Genomic DNA, 22,803 nt, shown 5'->3' on the forward strand with positions numbered 1-22,803 from the left:
GTTTTAAATCGTCCACTTCTTTATAATGATTATATGTTGAGGAGATAAATTTTTATATAAACTGTGGTAGACCTAGAACCTATATATTATTGTAATAATTATGGGGCTCCACATGTATGAATAAGCGTTAAAATAAATAATGATAAGACAACGAGAAGTCTGAAAGGTCATTAAATAAACGCCATAGGTCATAAAAACGGTTTCAATCTTATCTATGTAGTGAGACCCACCTCAAAATGTCAGCTCTGGTTGAATATAAAAATATATATATTACTCATGAGGAATTCTGACAGTTTTTGAAGTGAATAGCCTATAACAAAACGTAATGACATTGCTATGAATTCAAATTCTGTTTACCAACATTTTCTGTCGTTAGTTTCAAATTGGAGTTTAATTAATTCAAGCCAACGTTAATTCAAAAAGTTAGTTTAAACGTGAAGTTCGTTAAATTTTGATATCACAGTTCGTATTTCTATGAACAAGTTGTTATTTCTAAGTTGAATACAGTTTATTATTTATGTAGGTACTGTTTATTATTCAACTTGTCCAACGTTAATTTAAACCATTTTGGTTTCAACGTGGGTTTATTGAATTTTGATGTCACAGTTCGTGTTTCTATGAACAAGTTGTTTTTTCCCCAAGTTGAATATCTCTTATTTATCTGTTGTTTCTGAAGAATTGAAGTATTTGTGGAATTTAAATTGAACTTAAGTTTGTTTGAATCATCAAAATTGTGTTGAATATGTCTTTGGATTGTTCTAATTGTGATCAGGAAGAGGATAAAACCAAGAGGAGGCACTCCTTGATTGAAAGGAAGGAAAATGTGGCAAGTTTAAATTCGAACCTTGATAGAGAAGAAAATAGGAATGATACAAGGTGAGTCAACATTTTTTTGAGAATAGTTACATAAATTCATTAGATAATGTCAGTTCCACATAAAACTGACAACTATACAACAGCATTACATGATATATCTTATTCACTTTACCTTAAAATAGAGAAATGTTAAACTGGTAATTTGTGCTTTTACTTGTCTCATAATCAGATAGTTTTTAAAAAATGGAAAATAGTCAACTAATACAAAACAATACCAATCTTAGATTTAGCTGGGAATAATAACATTATTATTAGCATATGGCTTTGAATGGTGGGGAGGCCCAAGGGTAGTTGCACCTCGCCGTATATAGTCCAAAGTTCCCTAATGGGAAACCGGACACTAAGGTTATAGTGAGCACAATACTTTAAATATTTTACTTTTTTCACTTCGAGATAAAGTTATTTATTTAGTAATAATAACATAGATCAGCAATTATAGATAAGTCTTAAATCTCACCATTTTTATCTCCTTGATAATAAGTAGGTAGCCTATAGAGCATTGAAAAAAATTCTGAACCCAAAAATGAATAGAAGAAATGTTAACAAATCAGGATCTTTCTCGACCTGGAACAATTCTTTAATTTTGATTACTGAGAGGTATTTAGCCTGAATATAGGCAATGCAATGAAAATTTTTGAACCCAGAAATGAATAGATATTTTATCAAATCATAGTCTTTCTCGAAATGGAACAATTATATGATTTTAATTCCTAACCTAAGAGGTATTATTGAAATTCTTATTGCCACTGCTAAACTCATAATAATACAAAAAGACTGGTAAAATTAGTATCTCCTGAATAATAGAAAGTAGAGTTCTCTCTGTACCTTGAATGTAATTTATAGGCGAATTTTTCATACTTGATTGACAATATAACAGGTTTTAATAATGATTTATAACGAGGAGGAAAGAAATCATATATTAAATTTATTCAAATACTAATAAATTTAGACCTATAATATTCATATAAAATATATTATATTCTATGCTGTTTTATTTTTGTTCAATTGAATATTTCTAATATAACTATAAACATACTGTACCAAGAGATTATAAAATGCACGTTGAACATGATCGAACCACACACTGGTATTGATTTAGTTGTATTTTAGAATTATTTTATTTATCTTGTATTTTAGAATGCTTCTATTTATCTATTTACTAGCAGGAACCCGTGCTTCGCAAGGATCTATTTTAAAAATTGATAATCTGAAAACTTGACATAATGAAATTTTGAAGAATTGAAAATAGGCCTATAACCATCCTTGGTTAATTAAGAATCTAGCTTATATGCAAAATTTCAAGTTGATTAGTCCAGTAGTTCAGACGTGATAATGCGTCAAACATAATTTTCCTATCCCGTACGTGTATAAGCCAACTCTTTATTTTATTATAGATATGGTTAACGACTGCAAGAGATAGGAGTGTGGAACAGAATAGTTGTGAAACTATGATAGCCCCAGAAGTTTCTCGAACACAATAGTAGGTACTACATGAACTTTTTGAAAGTGACTTGAAAAAAATGTTAAAACAACAGAACTGAAAGTTGTCAACCTTATCATTCTTCCTCCATTTAACATTGTTAATTTACTAAAAGATAGGATAAGTTGAATAGTTCCCCTTTCAGGGGGAGTTTTGACAACCCACAAAATTCATTTTTCATTTGAGGAAATATCGAAAAGGTGCATAGGATCTTATTTTTTGTTCAGCTTGCCAAAATACCCCTCATTTCAATATTAAAATTTTCGACTGACTCTACAGTGAGTCAATAATTCTATCATGGCTCGAATAATTTTGAAATTGTAATAAAATAAAAATGGTAGAGAATAATTAATTCATGTGAATGTCAACACCTTTATTTAAAGACATATCAACTGCATGCGTTTTTGTATTGCCGATACAGCATTGATACAACTGTAGACGTTTATTTAGCAGTCTCAAAAAACTGTTCTAGCTGAAAAATTAATAATCCATACATTGGGCCTATACATTGCATCAGGAAAATGAAGTTCAAAACTATGGTTTTACTAAACATATGTTGTTGACATAATTTCTTTGATGCAGCTGTTTCACATTCGCCATATTATTATAGAGAGTATGTGAAAAAAATATTGATTATCAAAACAATACTTTTATTATATTAATAATAATATTAAACATATTTTTTATCAATTATCAGAACAATATTATTGAGGTTGAGTGGAATCAAGTAGAAAGCAATAACAGAACAGATATTCTTTTTTGAATTTTTATCATATTATTTTGTTATTTCCAATGATTACAACATATGTTAGAATATCACATGTCAATAAATAAATTATTTCATTTCCATATGGCACTCACCTTACCATGTTCATAACCTTACTTAATAGGATCCTTTTTCATCCTTTAAAACCCTTAGAGGCAATATATCTCAAAATCCGTTCTTAGTGCACGTCTAGCATGTTTGAAGAATATTTGTGCAAAGTTTCAAGTCTGTAGGACAATTAGTTTGAGCTGTAGTGTGATTTTACATCGAAATTTTAGAAAAATGCCCTCTCCTGGACCCCCCTGTGCTCCTGATCGAAATTTTTCTGCATAGATCTAATTTTTTTTCGTAGCTGAACAAAATAGTTCCTCATGACTTTGCTGTGCAATGAGCGGTTAAAAAGTACAAAATTTTGGGGGGGCCCTAGCTCCCTCAGGGGGGCAAATTTCTGAAAATCCTTTCTTAGTGGATGTTTTCAGGCTACCATAAACAATCGTGCAAAATTTCAAGTTTTTAGGCTCAGTAGTTTGGGCTGTGGTGTGATTTCAGTCTGTCGGGGCTTAGCCTTTTATAAGTATAGAGAAGAGAAGAAGAGAAGATTACAAAACCAGGAAGACTACAGGCATTAAGCCCAAAACAGTCTTCACTATAATTTTCAATCAATTACTAGAAAAAGTAAGAGATACAGTACATGCAATTTGCAAAATGCATAAGAATATGGATAAGTATACGAAAAGCATAAGGCCTGGTTGCACAAAAGCCGGTTAAATTTTAACCGTGATTAATTTTACGAGAACCAATCAGAGAAGGCTTTTTTGAAAAGACGGCTTCTCTGATTGGTTCTCGTGGAATTAATCACGATTAAATTTAACCGGCTTTTGTGCAACCGGCACTAAGTAATTGAAAGAAATAAGTATAGGTAATAAATAGCCTACATTGTATGATGATAAGTTATAAAAAAATACAATTGAGCATAGAAAAACAGGTTAATAGTTGAGGTGAACTAAATACAATCCAAGCATTTATTACTCTTTTATATATTATATTTTCCATTTATTACTCAAAAGCTACGTTTACACCAAAGTTGTCAACAAAATGTTGTCTAGAAAAATAGACAATTTGTAGAGCTGTTCAAAAAGTTGCTGCTCTCAAATGTAGAGCAACAAAATTAGCCAATTATTGCCTGGAGTGCGTACCGTCTCTGCGTAAACTTGTATTGGGGAGTGTTTTTTTGGCTGAGGATGATGCCCATATGAGCTCTAGACTTGTGCGTGGGTAATGAAACAGATGCTTTTAGCATAAAAAACAACTTAAGCTGAGTTCTCATAAGATTTTGTTGGCAACTTTTTCAATCATTCCCAACTGAGTGCGTGAGTGAGGAATAAAAGTTTTGTTGAAGACAAGGATTTCTGCGTGATAGAAGGTTTAAAAAAACCTCCCCAATACAAACTCACGCAGATAGAAGGCGCAAACCGAACTGGCCAAGCATACAACAATGGAACACACATGTAGCAAGCTCGCGCTCTCGACCAACACAAAATAAATTCGATCAGCTGATTGATAAGATTAATTTAAGCTTTCCAATGATTACAACATATGTTAGAATATCAGGTGTCAATTATCTCAATTCCAAGTTGGCAGAAACATACTGCTGTGCTTTTCAAGAAATTTGCAACAAATTGCCGCAATTCATTGAAAACTCAGTGACAACTTTGGTTAAATGTATGAAAACGGAAATGTTTTAAATTGTACATTTCTCTTGGCCTATTATCAATCAGGATTTCCGTTCAACATTGTAAACTAGATAACTAGAAAAATCAGTATAACATGGATTTACTCACTAATGTCAAAATAAGACATAACCTGATTGGTTACCAATCTGGAGAAACGTGAGAATACCTAATGTATCATTAGTTAATTCATTTTCAGAGCTTCGTCGTCCTTCAGCCTACACTGTGCACATGGATGTGATAATAAACGAGTAAACACAGTTCCCATTCTGGTATTCAACTCATGGCCAAATCCCAAACTGAGTCATTGCATTGAAGATGATGATGATGATGATTATCATTTGCACAGCAAATTGCAATGTGCCACATGCAGCGTAACATGTATACAGCAAAGGATGCGGCATCTCAGGCATGATTATGAGGTATAATAATGAAATATCGGGGCACCGAGCTTCGCTCGTTATTTATTTATTAACTTTTGATAAACCGAACACAATTCTTTAAAATGATTGTGGAAGTACTAACATGCACAGCCCAAAACTGTTTTTCCCCGAATTTTGATTTATACACCATAAATAGTCCAGAAAGTAGGTTATGTTCTATACACTTGGATTCAAGTTTAATTTTCTGTTCAAACATTTAAAAACAAACCAAATTGAATACTAAAATAACACTCACTAATCACTTGAAATTATAGTCAAAAAATGATCAACTTTAAAAATGATGATATAATCTAGTTTAGGGAGGATTATCATGTCATGTCAACAAATCAGATTATGTTGATCAAATCGATTGGAAATTGTCTAGCGAGATAAAATTTCTCGCTGATTGATTATGATAAGACAGCTGGAAATAATTCTGTCTCTCTCCCACACAAGCACACGCATCTTCTATTATCGAGAGACGACGAAATTATCATGTGTTTTCCAAGGATGAATTATCCTTTTAATGTCGTTTAGTGAGTTTTCCAAAGAATGAGACCTAGTGCAATCGAATCTTCATATCATGAACCTACTATGTTCCAAATTTCGTAAAAATCGTTAGAGCAGTTTTCGAGATCCGTAAAACATAAATAACCAGGTATAAAAATGGCCAGATATAAAAATAACCAGATATATACAGAAATTGCTCGCTTGATATAATAGGATAATTATACTCCGTACAAAATTACTTGTGACTTGGGATGGACATGCGCAGCAGAGAAGGCATACAGAGGTAGGGTTACAACGACTGCGAAGTTGCCGTTCTAACCAGCCAGCATTCCTCTAATTTCTAGTGAGTATTCAAGCGCTCATGTTCCGGAGTTTCCTGTCTGGAATTCTTCAGTCGACTGACTCTAATCGACAAATTGGCAACTGCGCTTCTACCTATGACTCTATCCATCACTGTAATTGGCTGATCTCCCTCCATTGCTCTGCACCGCATATTCCTCCAAGTCAGAAGTTAATTTGCACGGAGTATATGTTATATAGGTAAATATAATTTGTGATGTCCACATTATAATGACAGTAGAGAAAGATAGGAGAACAGCGTTCCCGATTCTCTGCCTTCTATAGAGAATTGCTTCCTAATGTCAAATTGCGTTTTTTGAATGCTAATCAATAAGAGGTCTTCAGGGTGGTTTACAGCATTTATCTTTGGAATTTAGTTTAATAATAATCATTATTTGTTCAACAAGTTGAACAGGCCTATTCGGTTCAGAACTAAATCCTCTGAAGAACAATGAATTGTTTCCAATACCATAGAGAAACAATAGCGTAAGTAGATATCCCATGGCATAGGGCGTTCATGTCACAACTTTTACTGTTATCTCAAGCCGATTATTATCGATTACTGTCGGTTTTTACTGTTTTGTTGGGGTGAGAGTGTATGAACGGCACATTATGAGAGACTACCAGCGTCAAACAGCTTCACGGGAAAGACCTACATGGACTATCGGCTTGAGATAACAGTAAAAGTTGCGACATAAACGCCCTATACCATGGGATATTGTCACCTGGTCATATGGGACATATATATGAATAATATATTTATCTCATATTGATCAGGATTTTAGTGTTTTAAATTGTAAAAGTTTAATGAACAGTGGTTTTGTCCTTAAACAATTTTTCTCATCGACAGAAAGATTGTTTATTTCATTTGTTGTCATAATGTAGCTTCTCTTTTGTTTTTAATAACAAACGTGCCGCTTGTGCGACAGATAAAAATATGTACTTGTCATGTTTGGCATTGACTGAGTTATATTTAACATCCAAAATATTACTTTTGGGAGTGTCAGAGTGTGTGAGCTCGTTCGATAGGACTGAAAGTTAAGTCCGGCTGATTCAGTGAAAGGGCTGGATTTCGGTTCGTTTGATAGTACAGTTATTCTGTCACAGATCGGGCAGTATAAAAATAATTGTATTGTTAAGGGAGACGGGTTCTGAGCCTATTCATTGGTTCAGCTAATATTTGATCTTTTTTTTTAAATACTAAAGTCGCGAAATACCAGTGGATGCCAAAGTGGGAAGCTATTTCAAAAAAGGTAGGTGACTACTGAATCATTTGTTCTTAAATTTCCATAGCCACAAACATTGAATCCTCATTAACAGCAAGCGAGTGTTTTCCCCATTAATTCATATCAAATATTGTTTTATAATCAAAATCTTGTTTTGTTCAAATGTATATATGTTAAAGATTCATTAATTAAAATTCTAGTTATTCTGTTCTTTTTGTTATCATAGTTTTTTTCTCCTTACATATTTGGTGTAGGCACATCTTGCTTACATATTTGGTAGAGGCAACTCCCGCCGTTCCATATCGTGCTTACAATATCTTCTCATGCTATTGTTTCTCTATGCCAATACTTTCCTGTATTTGAAAACATTGAATGGGCTCTGCTATTCTACTATATTACAATTATTATTGATTTATATAATTTGAAAATGTATTTAATAAGTAATAATTACAGGAATTGGAAGACTCTACCAGCAACCTAATAGCTGAGGCTCAACACCTGGTGGCCGATCTGAGAGATGTGCGAAATTTGGAAATTCTTCTGCAACTACAGAACGGAAATTTGGAAAATCTTCCGTTGCAAAATCCGCCTTTCACAGCAATGACACAAGAACCGTCTTCAAAGAAAACTAACCTTATTGTTTAGTATTTGTCAACTATTATAATAGAGTGTTATAATTATTTATAATAAAATATGTACCAACGCTAATAATGAAGAGCTTCTTAATCTACCTGAATCCAGCATAGACCTGCTCTACGTCATTGCAAGATAACCAAATCCTACTTGGTTAAGACAGTACAGTAGTTCTCAGAATAGTTTATAGATACGACCCTAAATGAATGATCACACAAGATTCGGAATCCGATAAAAACACAAGAGTTTAAAGAAATTAGAACTATATATTATTAATATTTACAACAATGATCAACACATATAGAGCATAATTACAAGTACATGAAAGTAAATTGATGAAAACAATATCTTCAACATTGAAAAACATTTACAGTAACAATTTCAAATTGATTTTGGACAATTATTTACAACTTATTTCAAACAGAAATATTTACGTCTAATTATGATAAAAACATTGGTTTTGTCTACACTGTAACAAACCTAAAAACGAATAACTCAAGTGAAACATATATAAAGCCTTACATCGAATTGTAATAATTAAACAAAAGTACAACAACAAATAGCCTAATCCACTATCAATGTAGTAAAATCTGATCTAACATTTTAAAAATAGGTCTATACAACATAAACTATCAACTAACTGATTATTCAACTTGAAAAAACGTCTGTTATATTAAAATTATTGAGAGAATTCAATACTTGCCTACTTTTTCACAATTGAATTTCAATTACAATTTTTAATCCTCAAATTATTACAATAATAATATCATTAGAGTAGTTCTACATTACACACTGGCAATCAAAATCTTAAAATAAACTAAACACAATAATTAATTCAAAATCCTAGAGAATAGTACAAAAAGTATTCATATACAATGGAAATAGTTTTTTTCCTAGTTTCTTTTCCAATTATTGAAACCAAAAAGTATTCAATTAAGTACAAATTGAGTATGGTTTTTTAGTGGAAAATATAAGAATATGTTCCGATAGAACAAAAAGAGAGACTTTCCCCTGAGGGAAAACGTTTGGCGAACCCAAGGGCGACAATTTCCTCGAGGAAAAAATGCATCTTTGTTTCATGAAACAAATTGAAAAAACCTTTGTTTCCCTGATATACATAAATTTTTCCCTCTATCTAGATCTACGAAAATATACTGTTCGTCTTCCCTTCATAGTACAACGCTTGTTCAAGCTTCAAACATTATCTAAAAACACAAATAGCATGTTTTCGTTGAACAACAACTCTAGGCTATCATCTGAGCTACTACCTTCGTACAGGACTTCCTATATAACTATATATGTAGTAGGAGGTCCTGCTTCGTAACCTTAGACCAGTTATAGAATAGACACGCTGGGAAGTCTAGCCTCTGAAGCCAACATCTACTGCCATATCACCATATCATGACGTCAGCATCGGATAGAAAACTTTTCTGCAGAGTTTGTTTACATTGTTTTCTATCCGATGCTGACGTCACGATATGGTGATATGGCAGTAGATGTTGGCTTCATCGACTTTCAGTATGAATATACAATGGGCCGTGTCTATTCTATAACTGGTCTAAGTTCGTATCTAACTCCAACATAGACGCTTAGATACATAGACCAATAGAGTTGCCTCCCACGTTAATTAAATTGAGTTACTTTTAGCATAGAGAAAATATAGCATAAGAAGATATCCCCCATGGAATGAGTCGTTTATATCCGAATTTCAAGCCGATTTTCGTTATGTCAAGCCGCTTTCTGTGGACAACAGTCTATTATTACTGTTTTGGCCGGGTGAGAGTGTAAAAACGGCACACTATGAGAGACTACCAGCTTCACATAGCTTCACCAGAAAGAACTACTAGGACTATCGGCTTGTGTTAACAGTGAGATTTGGAACAAAAACGTATTTAATATTTCTAATATAACAGATGTACTTTCAAGTTGAATAATCAACCATGGGATATCTTCTTAAGCTATAATTGATGAGGTGCGACCTGAAAACTCTGAAAACACCAGACCTGAGCCAGCCAGGTCACTCGATATTATTATGCTATATTTTCTCAATGCGTTTAGTATCTGGGACGTAAGTGACCATTTTAATCCATAGTGCAAAAAGTAGTGTTTCAAGCAGTGAACATATAATTCCCATAAGCTCTAATGGGAATATTCCCATTGGACGAGGATACCTGAGTGAAAACAGTCCCAGTAGAACTCATAAGAATTATATTTTTCTACAACTGCGCGTAAAAAAAGAATTTACATACACAATTCTCCTCGTAAAACAGTTTATTTCTGAGGAGAATCTACTTTTTCGCTCGCTAACCATCCGCGCATGCGCAGTAGATTTTCTTTACACTCGGTAATCATTCGCGCATGCGCAGAAGAGTTTCTTTACGCTCGCTGATCAGCTGATGGTAAGCAGCTCGCCAAAAGGTCAGATCTTAACCTAAAAAGTCGGTAATTGTAACTCCGCCGATATAAGTAATTCAACAGGTTTGGGCAGTTGTAGAAAAAAATGTGTATGTAATTCGCGCGTAATGCTTCTTTATCGCTCTTGCAAAATTATCACGCGAAGCGTCGCGTGATAACTGTTTTTCGTGAGCGAAAAATTCGCGCATTACGCTCTTAATACATAAATAGCTATTTCACTGTTCACTGTCACTGTTGTGTGGGAATTCAGTTTCAGTATTCTGTTCCAGAAAGTAAAGTAAGACTAGTTAAAGTAGGTAGAGAGAAACAGTTTTTCAGTCTTGATGAATATTACTATATTATATTACTTGATTTTATTTTTAAATCAGTATTATTTTTAAAATTAGAAGTAAGTGAACATTGCTAGGTAGGGCTGTAACCTCTATTCGGCGTTATTAAACGAACACTAACGATTAAATCTGGATTCCACATACCAATATTACAGTTGACGTGACTGTCACTGTGAAAAAATAATTTACATGATTTTCAATCAAACTATTCACACTCAGCACGGCCGAACGAGTATGCATAGTCCCATTAATACATATGGGAATGATGAAATAAAAACACATAGATGTTGTCAGTTTTCTACACTTTAATTACATATGGGAATAATATTCTCACTGTACCGGTAACTTTCACTCAAAACTGATATGTGAGAATCCAGATTTATTACAACTTATCCAAATTTATTCCTAATTTTATCCGGAATCCAGATTTATTACAACTTATCTAGATTAATTCCGGAATTTATTCCTCATTTTATCCGGAATCCAAACTTATTACAACTTATCCAGATTAATTCCGGAATTTATTCCTCATTTTATCCGGAATCCAGATTTATTACAACTTATCCAGATTTATTCCGGAATTTATTTCTCATTTTATCCGGAATCCAAATTTATTACGAGTTCAATATCGTAAGGTCTCACAAGAAGTCAAACTATAACTGAAAAAACTTAAACAATAAATAACAACCAAAATTCGTTTGCTCAAACAAAAATCAAGATACACAAAATATTCGCACTTTACCTGAGTGATAAGGGTTTTATCAATCTTACATATTATAGTATTTATAATAATTAATGTAGGTCAAGTTTGTTGATGTTAAGGTAAGATAAGGACCTACCCTGATGCAGAGGTAGATTTGTAGAATCCAATCATGTTCCAGCAATCCAAACGTTTTATGTTATGTGCTGGTATGTGAATTCTCATCATAATTTATGTTGTAAGCAGCGCAGCTTGCAAATTCATTGTCTCTTTCAATCACTGGAAACAAAGCAAAACAAAACATTGAATTATTCTAGAAAATGTATTATGTAATGGATTGTATAACAGTTAAAATAAATTAAATATAAACTGTTGAATTAATTATAGCAGAAGACTCATCAAACATTTCTGCTGACAGAGGACGAGATGCTCAAGCTTCTATAGTGAGGTCCACGTTATAACGGTAGTGGAGAAACATAGAAGAACTGCGTTGCCGATTCTCCGCCTTGCCACTGCCTTCGTAGAGGATAACTGATACCGGGATATCTGCTGTAACAATATAAACTGTCCGTCCTTGTTTAGAATGATACATTGTGCAGGTTGCACAAAAGCCGGTTAGATCTTAACCGTGATTAATTCCACGAGAACCAATCAGAGAAGCCGTCTTTTCAAAAAAAAAGACGTCTCTGATTGGTTCTCGTGGAATTAATCACGGTTAAGATCTAACCGGCTTTTATGCAACCGTCTTTTCAAAAAAAAAGACGTCTCTGATTGGTTCTCGTGGAATTAATCACGGTTAAGATCTAACCGAAACAAGAAGATATGCTTATAGGCCGAAAATTATTAATATCATACTGATCACCCTTTTTGAACAACAAGATTATATCTGATGTTTTCCACTGCAATGGTACTGACCGCTCATTGATTATTCTATTAAACAACATGAGTACAGTCTCTGAAGAGATAGAGCACACCTTTTTTCAGCATCTCGTTTGTTATCCTATCGCCTCCTGCCATAGTGTTACTCTTCAAAGTCTTTACCACAGCCTTGAGGTCGCTATCTTGAACTAGTCGTACATCTTCCCGCTCATCGGCCAGATCAAATACAGCATCAGCGCCCTCGCTTCTTGTTTTGGAAAATTCATGAAAATTCTGCAATATCGTTTACAACCAATCATGAATGAAAGCCAGCCGGTCGAACAGGCGGGATTTCGAAGTGGGTTCTCAACAGTCGACCATCTTCAAGCAGTCAGTCAGCTCATAAAAAAATGCGAAGAACTCAAAATAGGAGTTTACTTAGCCTTTATTGATTACAAAAAGGCTTTTGATAGTTTAAAACATTCATTCCTCTTCGCGTCTCTTGAAATGATTCCAGCAGCCTTCTTGAATTTGATTAAGGACGTATATTGCAATAGTACAGCACGAGTAGTATCAGTCTTCAGCGTGCAGAAAGGTGTAAGGCAGGGTGACCCGCTATCTCCGTCTCTCTTCAATGCCGCTTTACAAAAAAAATTCGAAAATCTAAAATGGGATAGGTATGGTTTACGTATCCAAGGAGCCACTTACGTTTTGCTGACGACATTGTTCTGATTGCGAAATCTCCATTGGAACTGAAATATATGATAAGCAGTCTGGCAGCAGAAAGTGAGAAAGCTGGCTTTATCATAAATCCAGAGAAAACCCATCTTATGACTAATAGGGAAAGAGTAGACATAGCATTGGATGGCTGTTTATTGAATTGGTCAGGAGAGATTATTTACCTGGGTCAACTGATTACGTTTACAGACAGAACGGATAAAGAAGTGAAACGTACGTGTGGTATTGCATGGAGTAAGTTCTGGTCATTAAATTGTATACTCAAGAATAAAGAGATCAATATTGGCAAGAAGATAAAAATATTGAAATCCTGTTTCTTTCCCGCGCTTGTTTATGGATGCCAAACCTGGGCTTTAAAGAAAGGAGTATCAAGAAAAATAGCATCAACTCAAATGGCGATGGAAAGGAGTGTATTAAACATCAGAAGATTGGATAGAGTTAGAAACACATCCATAAAAGAGAAAACAAAAGCGGAAGATTTGCTGAGGACAGTTAAGAAGCAAAAGTGGAAGTGGGCCGGACATATTGCTAGATTGGAATATGTTCAATATTCTAATGTTCCATTCAATCTTCATTGTAATTAATAAGTTTTCATAATATGTGAAATTTGTTGCATGATTAGCTGTTGTACTGTAATTTATTGTAGATTCGTGTATAGACCGGAATGTATTGTGACTTACTTGAATAAATAAATTTTGAATCTTTGAATAGCAGATGGACGAAGACTCTAACCGTGTGAAAGCCAAGCTGGAGGAAAAGGAAAATTGGAAGGCAACGATTTCGGTGGGAGGATGACATTGTGAAGGTGGCAGGTGATGAATGGACAATGCGCGCGAAAGATTGATTGATTGATTGAGTACTTTATTTATGTAGATTACAATATATACTGGCTTATACACTTATATACAATAGCTTACAATACAGCAAAATTATAGATGAATTTACATAATATAGACTAAGAAAATAATTATTGAACTGTATATGATATGAAAAAGCAATTTGTAATATAATAACTATAGATAATAATTATTGTTATGCATCTACATAAATTGGCGGAGCTTTGGACATATCAATGTCCATTCTTCGGAAAGAATATTAAAAATATCCTCCCCACTAACTCTCTACCAAAAGATAGAGATAGGTGGAGGACCCTGGGTTCAATAGAGGACCTGGTTTCCAAAAACGAAAGAGAACGAACAATTAACAGAAAATATAAAAATATTGATTTATATTGGATATTGTACATATTAAAAGTTTCTATTTTGTTTAGTTGAATCGATTTTGTAATTATCTTAGCGAAGTTGTATTTTTTGGCTTTAAAATTATTTTCTTTGTACAGTGTTGGGAACTAATAAAGGCTTCATTTATTATTATTATAAAATCTAACCGTATTTTGGGCAACCGGGCCATTCTATTTTATCCATCAAGAAAAAATATTTCCAGTGATTAGATTAATAAATTTTCAGGGATGGGGTATCGATACATCGATGTTTAAAAACATCGATGTTTTTAACATCGATGTTTACTGTTCGATGTTTTTAACATCGATGTTTACTGTTCGATGTTTTTCACTTTTCACAACATCGATGTTTACTGTTCGATCTTTTTCACTTTTCACTTTATATTATAAAATCTAACCGTATTTTGTGCAACCGGGCCATTCTATTTTATCCATCAAGAAAAAATATTTCCAGTGATTAGATTAATACATTTTCAGGGATGGGGTATCGATACATCGATGTTTAAAAACATCGATGTTTTTAACATCGATGTTTACTGTTCGATGTTTTTAACATCGATGTTTACTGTTCGATGTTTTTCACTTATCGATGGTTTTACCTTGACATCGGTCATCCGATGTTTTTCCCAACTAAAATGAATTTTTTATTTAGGCTCTCTGTATTTTTATGTGAGACTGTTGGATACTCTTGAAGATTTACATAACTTCTGTAGCTCTTGTCAAGGTTAGATACTTGTTTAGAATTAAATAAGAGGTCGGATTCTTCGTTTCTTAGGAGAAACAGTTTTTCTTATTACAAGTGCTTTCCTCAAGATAATTTTAGTGCACCAACTCAACGCAAATGATTGGGCACATCGCAAAGCCGCTTACGAGATCATTCTCGAAAATATATATATAATATAACTAATATATAATAGTTTAGTCTATTAAAAGAAAAAAGATATAAATAATGTCAACAACCATAATTAAAGCTACAACAAATACATAGAATTAAAAATATATCACCCAAACGATTAATAAATAAAGTTAAATAACCTGAACTTAAACTATTTAAATTTTGATAATAAATAACCAAACAATAAGAGACTAATCCTAAACCATCTCAACCTAATATCAAACAAATAATATCAGGTATAATAATTTAAAATAATATTCTTAAAACAAACATAAAGACTAAAAAATAAAACCGAATAATAAAATTGTCTCCCTTTATATAACCTAAACTATACAAAAAGACACAACCAGAAATTATAAAGACAACTGATAAAAAAATTAATCTTAATCAATCAAATAAAAAAATGAATCCATTATGCTTTCAAGTAACGAGGCACATTTTCATTTGTCGGGATTAGTGATTGAAGAAAATTACCATTATTGGGCAGCCAATAATCCACAAATAAATAAATTCGTATGGCTTTTGTTGGTGGGGAGTCCCTTACGGGAAGGTCCCACCGCCTGAATATATCATTTGAGCCGTCAATGAGCCTTACGACTGTCATACTTCAGCCGGGACCGACAATTTAACGTGTCCATCCGATAACACGGGAGTGATCTGGTGGTTAAAAAACTTTTAGTAATGAGAGGGTTTGAACCCGGGATCTCTATGCTGCTACGCAAGCACTCTATCCACTAGACCACGGATCACACTCCAATAATCCACAGAACTAGAGGAAGTCATTCAACGAGAAAATGAAGTAATTCCACAAGTGATGATTGAGTGAGCAATGGCAAATTTTAGAATTAGCTTGAGTGAGTGTGTGAAAAGTAATGCGGATAAGTAATTCAGATGCCAGTCATAATCTTCAAATAGAAAAACTTTGTGAGTGATCTATGTAATTCACTGTAAATTGCAAAATTGCAAAAATCTTTAATTTGATATATTACATGTTTCAATTGTACGGAACATACTCTGATTATTATCCCTCAAAAATCGTCAGGTTTTTATGCCGGACCCGGTAGATAGTTGAAAAACAATCCGGCAACGTTGCGGAGCTAGAAAAGGATAGCGCTATCTGCTTTGTCGAATAATGATAGACAAGGATAGCGCTATCTGCTTTGTCGAATAATGATAGACAAGGAAAGCAGTTCCAATGTTAATGAAATACAGCCATTATAACGTGGACCGCACTATAGGTAGCCTACTATAATATTGCAGGTGTATATGCCGCTTAAAAGCTTTCAATTTTGATTGACGTTCGATAATATTATTAAAAAATAGAAATTAATGAACTTACATTGAACAATTGACTAGTTGATGAGAAAACCTCAATCGCTGCTGCTGCTACTATCAGACGTTGTTGAATCATCGACTTTCGGTGGTTCTTCGGATTTTTTTGAGCCTTCTTCGTCTCCTTCTTCTTCTTCTTCCTCCTCCTCTTCCTCTGAATCATCACTGTCCTCTGAGTCTTCACTGTCTTCACTGCTGCTGGCTTTTTGCTGCTTCCTCTTCTGTGTCAATTCTGAGAACTTTTCAAGTTGTTGCTTGTCCATACCCTGCAAAAGAAAAACAAAAGTATAATTTAATAATTATTGATAAGTAAATTAAAATGCATCACATGAAATAAATAATGAAATTTTATTCCTTTTTACTACAAAATCATGGAAAATTACAATCTAAATAATAGGAACTAAGTTGACCACGTTAACCAGTATTCGTAACAAATTATACAAAAATATCGGGGGCCGAGCTTCGCTCTGGAGTACAAAAGCATAGAAAATTTATTGGAAAAGAAGAAATTAAAATAAAATTCATACAGAAATGTTCTATCTAATAACAGTAATTGAAATTAATTCCCAGAGGAATGCAAAAATTTCCCTCACAAAGGCCCAATTGCTCAAAAGCCGGCTAAATTTTAATCCTGATCAACTTCACGTGAACCAAATCAGAGAAGACCATTTCAAAAAGATGGATCTATTGGAATTAATCAGGATTGAAAATAATAACCGGTTGAATAATTACAAAAGTTCAACAGCTGAGTCATAATTTTGACACAGTCCCACACACATGAACTCGCTCACTCACTTCCATCACCAACAGACGACGAAATAATTATTATCAGCTGTTTTTCCAAGGATGAATAATAATTATCTTTTAATGTCCTTCAGCGAGTTTTCCCAGGGATGAGACCTAGTGCAATCGAATCTTTATATTATAAACCTACTATGTTCTGAATTTCGTGAGAATCGTTAGAGCCGTTTTAGAGATCTGGTGAAATACAAACATATAAATAAATAAACATCTAAACATCCGAAAATATAAACAGATAAACAGAAGTTGCTCGTTTAATAGTATAGGATAAAACAAAACTATCTTTGGGTCCAGCATTATTTAAAAACTAATAATAAAATCTTAGTACTCAGTGACATTGACACATCCACTCATTGAAAAATCTGGTGTGTCGCACTCACACAACTTTCCTTGCCTTTATGAAAATTGATCACCTGACGCTAGTGTTCTCGCGCATCTCAAGTCTACTTATAAACAAAGATCTGAGCCAGCTGGTGACAGGACAATAACGCTGGAGACATACGAGGTCTGCTATCTCTTCATAGTGAATGATTTAATACAAACAACAATAATTTGCAATTGAATAATTCATTTTCTCGAATTTCGAGCTTATTTTCAATTTTAGGTGAAAATGTTACTGAACATTAATTGTAGAGATTTTCATGTTCAATCTTTTTCTATAAATTGTATCTGAAGCCTGATAATTGGGAATCTAAAATCAAGCTTTGCATAGATGGGGTGGCGCTCCTGGATTTTTAACAGATATGAGACTTGTGGCAGTTGATAGAGCTTATCAATGACTATTCTAGGTATAAATTTGATCAAAATCGTTGGATCTGTTTTTGAGAAAATCACGGAAAATCCTTTTTTTGACAACATTTTTCGCCTTTTTAGCCGCCATCTTGAATTGCATTTGATCTAAATTGTTCGTGTCAGATCCTTGTAGTGTAAGGACCTCAAGTTCCAAATTTCAAGTTATTCCGTTAATTGGGAGATGAGATATCGTGTACACAGACGCACATACACTCATACACACACACACACTCACATACAGACCAATACCAAAGAACCACTTTTTTGGACTCAGGTGACCTCAAAACGTATAGAAATATGACAATTGGGGTACCTTAATTTTTTTCGGAAAGCAATACTTTCCTTGCCTATAGTTATAGGGCAAGGAAAGTAAAAAAATAAATATAGGACTAGAGGTAACCCGTGCTACGCAAGGGTCTAATTAAAAACATGGCTACATGGCTATACTTATGTAACCTTTATGTTCAACTGGCCCAATAAAAACTTGAACTTGACAAACTGAAAACTTGGCCTACTGAAATCTTGAAGAATTTAAAAAAGACCTGTAACCATCATTGGTAAATTAAGAATCTATACGCAAAATTTCAAGTTAATCAGTCCAGTAGTTCAGACGTCATTCGTGAATTTCTTATCCCATAAAGTATTCTTTCCTTTATTATTATTTATTCTTTTATTGCTATATAATAAGAATGACATCAGTTGATGAAAAGTGAAATGTTCCTGTTCGTGGTGGATAGGTCTGTACGCTCCCTATGATTTATTAGTATATTAAAATGAACCAGTCAATTTTCGTCATTCATTTTCTCTTGAAATTTTGTATCCTGTATCATGTAGCAAATGACCACATCCCATTTGAAAATAAAAGAAGCTGATCCAATATTTTGAAGCCACAGAAAAGATTTTTCTATATCAAACACGATCCCCAATTAAACCTACTGTCAAATTATCTTTGGAAAAGAAATATTAAGCTGTTTCCATAATTTTCACCAACTCTGTATAATAATTAGAAGTTGCGGATTTCATTACACTACAGTTCATGATCGAGTTCTCAAACTCAGGGGGTCACTAGTTGACAGAAATCAGCAATTATTATTAGATAAGATATACATGAACTTGAATCACAAATATCTAATAGACAGCGGTGGTAACAGAGAATTGGCAACCCTGTAGTTCTATCATTTCCACTGAGTTTATAACCTAAATCTCACTATAGACACTGTAACCATAGAAAAAATTTAGAACAAGAAGATATCCCATGGTATAGGGCGTTCATGTTCCAAATTTCACTGTTAACTGAAGCCAATTACAGAATCGGCATCGCTATTCTTCTATCTTTATTCACTTCCATTATAACGTGAACCATACTATAGGAGTATGGTTCACGTTATAATGGCAGTGAATAAAGATAGAAGAATAGCGATGCCGATTCTCTGCATTAATTTATTACATTTCTACACTGTCAAAAACATAATTGGCATCGTTGTGGACCTAGAAAAGGATAGTACCACCGGCTTTGTCGAAAGATAGACAAGGATAGCAATACCAAAGTTGATCAAATACTGTCATTATAACGTGGACCTCGCTATAGTAGTTCTTTTCCGTGAAGCTATGTGACGCTGGTAGTCTCTCATACTGTGCCGTTCTTACACTCTCACCCAAAAAATAATAATAATAATAATTGCTTGAAAATTGATGGTCATAAAATAGAATCTGTAAATAGTATAAGAGTACTTGGGGTGGTGATTGACTCTGATCTTTCTTGGAGACCCCATCTGGATAGCCTGAAAACAAAACTAATCTCAGCAATTTTTGTTCTGAGAAACCTGAAAACTTCTCTTGATTGTATGATTGGCTCTGAAGAGTGTATATTTCGCTTTGTTCCACTCCCATTAAACTATGGAATAATTTTTTGGGGAAATTCTAGTAGTGTAGTGGAAGTGTTCAGATTGCAGAAGTGGGCATTGAGGGTGATGATGGGAGAATCAATTAGAACAAGTTGTCGGCCCTACTTTAAAGCACTTGGTATTCTACCACTCCCAAGTCAATATATCCTAGAAACAGTCTGCTTTATAAAGAAACACATAAACGAATTAAATACAGGCGAAACATTTCATCAATATCCAACCAGATTCAGAAATATTTAAGAGAAGATGCTCATCAAAGTGCTATGTATGAGAGAGGTGTAAGAAGTTCAGGTATTCGGATGTACAACATATTGCCCTCTCACATAAAAGATACTTCTGGAAAGATTTTCAGATTTTTATTAAAAAAAGAGTTGCTGTCCATTTGCGCTTACTCAGTGGAGGAGTATAGAAATTATTATAAACCTCAAAATGGAGGTTTACGTAGGTAGATGATAACATTTTATGTTTGACTAATGAAAAATTGACATATCCTTATACCCCTTTATCAGGTGGTCAGTGGATGAAAATAAATAAATAGACGGTAGTCGACAGTAATCGGCTTGAAATTTAGAAATTAAACGAACTCTGGAGTGCTCATGTTAAGCGGAGGAAATCTGACACTTTTTTCGCTATTGAACTGTTCTAAAGCTTAACAAAACAGTTGAAACTATAATATGTCGGATTAAACGATACAATGGCATCTTATGCTATCTTTTATCCATGCTATATAAATAAATGTTTATTTCCCAAGAAAACTTAAACAATAACTTTGCGGCTTCACTTGATTTGACCGCAGTGTTCAATTTCCAGAACTTTTCATAGAAAATCTTCAATTGAAGCTTTAAATCTATTACTTTTGTTTACCTTGAGAAAAGCCTCGTAATCGTGGATGTATTTAGCTTTGAGCAGAGTGAGCTCTTTCTCGTACTTCAGTCTCTTTTTGTCGGACAAGGCTTGCCACGCCCCCTTTGCCTGCTGTTTGCTGATTGGCTCCCCATGTTTCTCACTCAAGTACTTCTTCACGAAGTACTCCGTGGCAGTCCTAGACAAACACAAAGCAATTGGGATTACCAAGTCTCATGAAGAATAGTACATAACGGCTTAGAAAATAGATAAAGTTTTATGAAAAAATTCAGTTTGTATTGCTGGTTGAAGATCTCGAGAGTTTAAGGCTGTGCAAAGGCTAAAAATAAACTTTCTACTCGTGATATTTTTCAAAGTTTTTCGATTTGTATATCATCAAGCTATCAAAATGAAAAAGTTTTCTCAGGTAAACATTTTTCTTCTGATCATTACTTTTTGAGATATGAGCGTCTAAAGTTTAAATTTTAGGACAGAATATTTCAAATTCGGTAAGAGATAAATCCATGAGATTCAGAGGATAGATTCTTCATGGTATTGTTGATCTGGTAAAACAAAAATTTTCTGAAAATATCAATTTTTAAGATAGTTATTCAATCTACTAAAAATAACTTTTAGTTGAGTTATTTTTGGGTATTTTTGGTAAATTGAATAACTTTTTCAAAAATTGATAATTCCAGAAAATTTTTGTTTTACAAGATTAACAATACCATGAAGAATCTATCCTCTGAATCTCATGGATTTATCTCTTACCGAATTTGAAATGTTCTGTCCCAAAAATTTAAACTTTAGGCGCTCACATCTCAAAAATTAATGATCAGAAAAAAATGTTTTCCTGAGAAAACTTTTTCATTTTGATAGCTTGATGGTATACAAATCGAATAAATTTGAAAAATATCACGAGTAGAAAGTTTATTTTTAGCCTTTGCACAGCTTTAAGACTGATTGGTCCTCGTGACCTACGTGAGTTCCACTCCTGGCCTTTTTTGTAGGTCCTTCCGCTGAGGGAGGGGTGGCCAAATTGCCTCTTGGGCGCCTGGTCATCCTCGACTCAGCCTCTTGACCCACATTTGTGAATGAAGTTTCACCCATCTCTGGTCTCTTGGTTTTCTATTTTTTCCCCTCCGAAACTTTGCAGGATCAAAAGCCTCACCTCTTCCAAGATGTTTCGCTTGAATGGCGCCCTTCTTTGAGCAGTGGTCTGAGAAGCTCATCCTTCCTCTCCAGTTGGGATGGTGTGATTGAGCTTACGTCATCCATGATGTGATCATTAGAAGCCTTTTCAATGTTGATGGCCTCTACATAAGAGTGCAACGGAACCTCCTGCGTTCCTGAAGCACCCATTTCAGATTGAGTAGCCTGCCCTGATGGGGCAGATCCCAATGATTTGAAGGCAAGGCAACTTCTGGAGTTGCTTCGGGGTTTGGTTTGTTCATGTGGTTCCCACGAACAGCTGGGGAAGTGGAGTCAACCCAGACACGGGGCTCTGTCACATGGCCCAGACAAGGCTAAATACTACAGGAGGGCGCCTAGTATCCTCCAGGCACCGTTAACCTAGCGCCGCAGTGCAGGATGGTTTCTCACAGCTTGGCGTTGTTGTCATTTGAGATGAGTGTCTGGCTTGGAGGTATTTCGGCCGCATTGCAGGATGACTGTTAAAGGTTGCCGGAAGATCAACAGCTGGGTTTTTTCGTTATTTTTCGTGATAGAGAAATTCTGATTGCAGATTCGTTCTCAGCGACCCCAAGTTTAGCCTGAAGGTTCAGAATGTCAACAATATTTTTAAATAATTAAAAATCATCATGAAAAGTCATTAATATGGTACTACACCCAGTTTCTGGAAACTTTTTACTGGTGACTGGAGTTATTATTGACACTCAAAAATCAAAATAATCGTGAGAAAGAAAACTGCTGATGAACGCGAATAAGACCACCACTCCATTGTTCTATTGTCTC

The 22,803-nt window shown here is 34.2% G+C and overlaps 2 protein-coding genes across 4 annotated transcripts in view; one reads left to right on the forward strand and one right to left on the reverse strand.

Moving 5' to 3' along the window:
* The first annotated feature begins 132 nt into the window (after nucleotides 1-132).
* LOC111060183 lies at nucleotides 133-8,057 on the forward strand. The gene is made up of 3 exons (XM_022347829.2): nucleotides 133-876; nucleotides 5,052-5,274; nucleotides 7,803-8,057. The coding sequence occupies exons 1-3, from the start codon at nucleotides 743-745 to the stop codon at nucleotides 7,992-7,994; spliced, it is 549 nt and encodes a 182-aa protein (XP_022203521.2). The 5' UTR covers nucleotides 133-742; the 3' UTR covers nucleotides 7,995-8,057.
* A 2,678-nt stretch (nucleotides 8,058-10,735) lies between these two features.
* Nucleotides 10,736-22,803, reverse strand: part of LOC111054702 (nucleolar transcription factor 1-A-like) — a 68,212-nt gene continuing 56,144 nt past the window's right edge. For 2 of the 3 annotated variants that reach the window (XM_039422582.1, XM_039422581.1), the window contains exons 14-16: nucleotides 20,851-21,028; nucleotides 16,497-16,755; nucleotides 11,661-11,705 (exon numbers count right to left, since the gene is read on the reverse strand). In XM_039422582.1, the coding sequence (XP_039278516.1) occupies nucleotides 16,528-16,755; nucleotides 20,851-21,028 (406 nt within the window). In that variant the 3' untranslated portion in view covers nucleotides 11,661-11,705; nucleotides 16,497-16,527. Of the gene's footprint in view, nucleotides 11,706-16,496; nucleotides 16,756-20,850; nucleotides 21,029-22,803 lie in introns of all 3 variants that reach the window. The other variant, XM_039422580.1, reaches the window with a different exon arrangement.

The sequence above is a fragment of the Nilaparvata lugens genome, chromosome 3, assembly GCF_014356525.2.
Source record: "Nilaparvata lugens isolate BPH chromosome 3, ASM1435652v1, whole genome shotgun sequence".
NCBI classification, from domain to species: domain Eukaryota; kingdom Metazoa; phylum Arthropoda; class Insecta; order Hemiptera; family Delphacidae; genus Nilaparvata; species Nilaparvata lugens.